This window comes from Odontomachus brunneus, unplaced genomic scaffold (assembly GCF_010583005.1).
Source record: "Odontomachus brunneus isolate Ranch 3 - 2012 unplaced genomic scaffold, Obru_v1 Obru_scaffold_088, whole genome shotgun sequence".
NCBI classification, from domain to species: domain Eukaryota; kingdom Metazoa; phylum Arthropoda; class Insecta; order Hymenoptera; family Formicidae; genus Odontomachus; species Odontomachus brunneus.
The window spans coordinates 312,864-316,700 of record NW_022639538.1 but is presented as its reverse complement, the minus strand read 5'-3'; the positions used below and the strand labels follow the sequence as shown (position 1 = coordinate 316,700).

General features: G+C 45.6%; 1 protein-coding gene across 6 annotated transcripts in view; it reads right to left on the bottom strand.

The window, feature by feature from the left end:
• LOC116848068 (neurexin-1) overlaps positions 1-3,837 on the bottom strand; it is a 399,669-nt gene that overhangs the window by 98,386 nt on the left and 297,446 nt on the right. For all 6 annotated transcript variants that reach the window (XM_032823816.1, XM_032823818.1, XM_032823819.1 and 3 more), the window contains one exon: positions 248-355. In XM_032823816.1, coding sequence (XP_032679707.1) covers positions 248-355 — 108 coding nt within the window. The remainder of the gene's footprint in view (positions 1-247; positions 356-3,837) is intronic.

Here is a 3,837-nt window from a genome sequence, read left to right as displayed (position 1 = left end):
ATATATATATATATATACATATCCTTAAGAAAGAAAGATTAGAAAAATCGACCTTTAAAGTGACCCCTTAAAATGACCCTTAAAATAACTCAAGGGCGTTTTGGCCGCATCGTGACATGTGTAAGGGAGAAAGAGAGGCGAAAATAGAGCGGCAGGCCCGTATAAAGCCCGCATCTCAAAACTTCCGGGAGATACGAGTCCGCGAGGAAATATGTAATTAAAAAAAAATCTCGTGAACGACACATACCCTCGTGTGCGCCCCGCTGCGGCTGTACATGATCAGTCCGTTCTGCTCATTCGTACGGATTTTGAAGGATATACTTCCGGACTTGGCGGCCTTCCAGGGCGGCAGAACCTGAAACAAATGAGACAGATGGTTCTTACTACGTCGCTCCGGGGCCTAAGAGGAGGAAAAAGACGGGCGAGGAAGGAGCCGTGTCGTCCTCGAGAGAAGAATGGACGAGCCAGACTCGTCGTGCCCGGCATCCGAAATCTCGGCGTGCAGCCCCATGCGGAATCCGCCATTCGTCAAGGGGCGCTTAAAAAATCGGGTCGTTCCTTGGCCACAGGCGCGCAGCAGCGCCCGCGAGATGGTGGAAGAGGAGAACCGTCGGTATTCGTAACGACGACGGATATCTCTTTATATGGGGCAACGAGGTCGAATTCGCGTACGAATGGAAAATGTCTAGATACGTGTGCCGAGAGAGAGATTTGCCGATTTTGTTGTCGCCGGAATATATACACGCGGCGTTGCGTGTTCCCGAGTGAGAAAGAGAGCTGAGATGAGCGTGTGGATATGTGTGGTTTCGTGCGTCGCGAGCACACGCATTATTTTCAGGTAGAAAAAGTTGCACGCGTTACATATAAATAAATAATATATGTACATATATTACGTTCTTTTTTTTCGCACGAGAGACTCAAATATTTTTTCCTGAGACGAGACAATTTTTTTCCCGACATTATATCTCTGATGTAAATCAAATATTATATAACGGAGATGCCCGCCCGTTACATTTCCGCGCAACGACATCGGATGCAAACCAGTCCCATTCCTTTATCGGTCGTGTCTGACAGTTTCTTTTTACGCCGCAAAAGAAAATATTTAAAGTGGAAATATTTTTTTATGCAATATTTGTTGGCAATTGTTTGAAGAAGCAACAGCCGATATCGGCGATGTGCGTTTTATCGTGTTTACGGAAAAGGGAGGTTGTGTGTGTATACGCAGGATATTTGACCCTATATGTCTGATCCATACCTCATGTAAATTAAGTCAAGCTGAAGACAAAATACCATCTTGCAAACGACCACGTGAGGTTCTGAGGTATTGATTAAAAATCGGCGGATGACATTGAGCGCGATAACGCACCAATCTTCTTTAATTGGTAACTGGAAAGTTCACGTGGTTATTTGCAAAATGGTATAAGTTAATTAGCCTAATTTACAATCACACGACGGCAGGCGTCGCAGTCACGACTCATCTGCCGCAATCATTTGTCGCTCTTCCCTTTGAAGCACAGGAATTACAAAATTCGAACTCTAATAAGATATTCACGTCACATGTTTAAAACGACAGTCCAAAAGATTATTTATTTTCAAATAAATATTTTCAATTTTTACAACAAAATATTTCCATTTCTATAATCGTTCTTTGATCTTTATCTCATGCTCCTTTTTCAGGCCGTTATCTATTTATTTTATAGGAGGTATAAGATAAAACAACATATAGATTCTTTTATTATAAATTATGAAATATTTTGAAAAATTGTGAGACTTGACAGTATATATAGGTGGTCTCACGGTGAAACTATTGTGCTCCAAGGGTTAATTAACAGAATTTGAAACCAAGGAGAATTTGAATTTGAGAATCTTCTGGAATCAATAAAATTTTCAAACTTTACGTGGTTGTTCGCAAAGCGTTGGAAGAATGTTGTGTTCAGTTTGACCGAATCTGCATGTACACGAGACTCACTTGGTCCGGGGTTCACTTAGCGTCAGACCCGCTGCACGTGCATGTACGTGTGCGTGCGTGCGTGTGTGCGTGTATTTGCATAAAACACTACGTGTCTTTGTCGTCGGGCGGAAGTTTGGGAACTCATTTCGCGCGCAGACAGTTCGCCGAAAAAATAGGACCGTGACTCCGCGTGATGTCGCGCGTTGAGAAAAATCCGAGGAAATCAAGCGTATCGCGGCGGCCGCCAGCGAAAAATCGGAGACAGGCAGAAAAAAAACACGGGCGTATACCGCGGAGACTACATATCGCGGAAGGACCGGAAATAGTCGAAATAACGGGATACGCTGGTGGCGTCGCGCACGCCGCTGTATAACAGCTTCCGCGTTCGTTCGCAAGAACGAACTCCGCGCGTCCGAATTTAAATGAAAGCGTCCCCGCACCCTCTCCTCTCTCAACCCGCCCGTCGCCCTTGCTCGATCTTTATTCCGAGATTGTTTCTCTCGCGGGTTTTGCTTTTTCTCTTCCGTCCGCCGCGCACCCCGTGGTCCCCTTTCTCTTTGTTATTTTGTCTTTTTAATTGATTCCCGAGGCATTTGCCAAAAAAAAAAGAAGAAAGAAAAAGAGACTCGTCCGCGCCTTTTAATGAGCGCTTCCCGATGAACTTTGCAAGTTAAACTCGAACAGTTGGTCGCTTGTATTCTCATTTCGAGAGTCTCACTCCGTCTCGCGCGGTCTCCTCCGATCTTTTATCTTCCACCGCGCACGCGCGATTAACACCGCGAGAAGTGATAAAACATTGATCTTGCAGAAATCATTTGTCCCCTCCTCTTGTCGCAACTCGTAGTTCTGTTATTAAGGGTCTTGACGGAAACACGCAGTTCGCAGAATTGTGCGCTTCCGTCAAAAACAGAGTAAAAGTCCGTCTATATAGGACGCAACACGCAAAATGCAATTCGCAAGCTTGTTGCGACAGCCAATCAGAAGCGTCAGTGCTGACCATTGACGCTTCTGATTGACTGTCGCAACAAGCTTGCGAATTGCATTTTGCGTGTTGCGTCCTATATAGACGGGCCTTTACGTTAGTCACAAATTCGTCTCGTTTTTCTCTGCGCGGCGCATTCCATTTTATTCGCAATTTTCGCGAACAATCGATGTAGTCGAAAGAGAGAGAGAAAGAGAGAGAGGAGGGGGAAGGAAGAGGTAGAAAAAAGGAGAGAAAGAGGAAGGAAGAAGGAAAGAGAGAGAAAGAGAGAGAATAGTATACCACCACGCGTGCCGCATTATCCGCTTTGACAGTCAAAAGTGGTGCAGCCATATTTAAAGCCGCGCTACGTTATACTACGGTCAGGTGTGCTCTCTGAATAATGCAGAGCACGCCTAACCGCTATGAATCAGCATCAGATGGAATAGGTCCTCTCGTTGTAGCTCATACTTCTTCTCTATCTTTTCAGCTTGGTAAAGATTCAGCATAAGCAACGGGAACGCCGCCATAAGGACACTGGCGTCGTGCCGCGTTTCTCACTCAGCGGGAACAATTTGTCGTTTTATTTCGAAACGAAGTGTCGGCCATTTTTCCCTTCACTGCATCCCTCGCGATCTATTCCTCCCCGATCCGCGTTGTTGGCGATCTCGCGAGAATGTGAACGAGTTCTCGTTTTACAGTAAGGCGCAGCGCGTCGCTGTTTGCACCGATATTTCGAACTCGGTGAGAGGCAAATCTTGACGAAAATATCTCCTTAAGCGAGTTGAGAGTCCGTCGTTTCGGAAATATCGATATTCTCGTCGGGAGATCGACGGGACTTGGCGACGATCGCGGAAGATAACTGCGTGGAAAATAAAGAGAGAGAGAGAGAGAGAGAGAGAGAGAGAGAGAGAGAGAGAGAGAG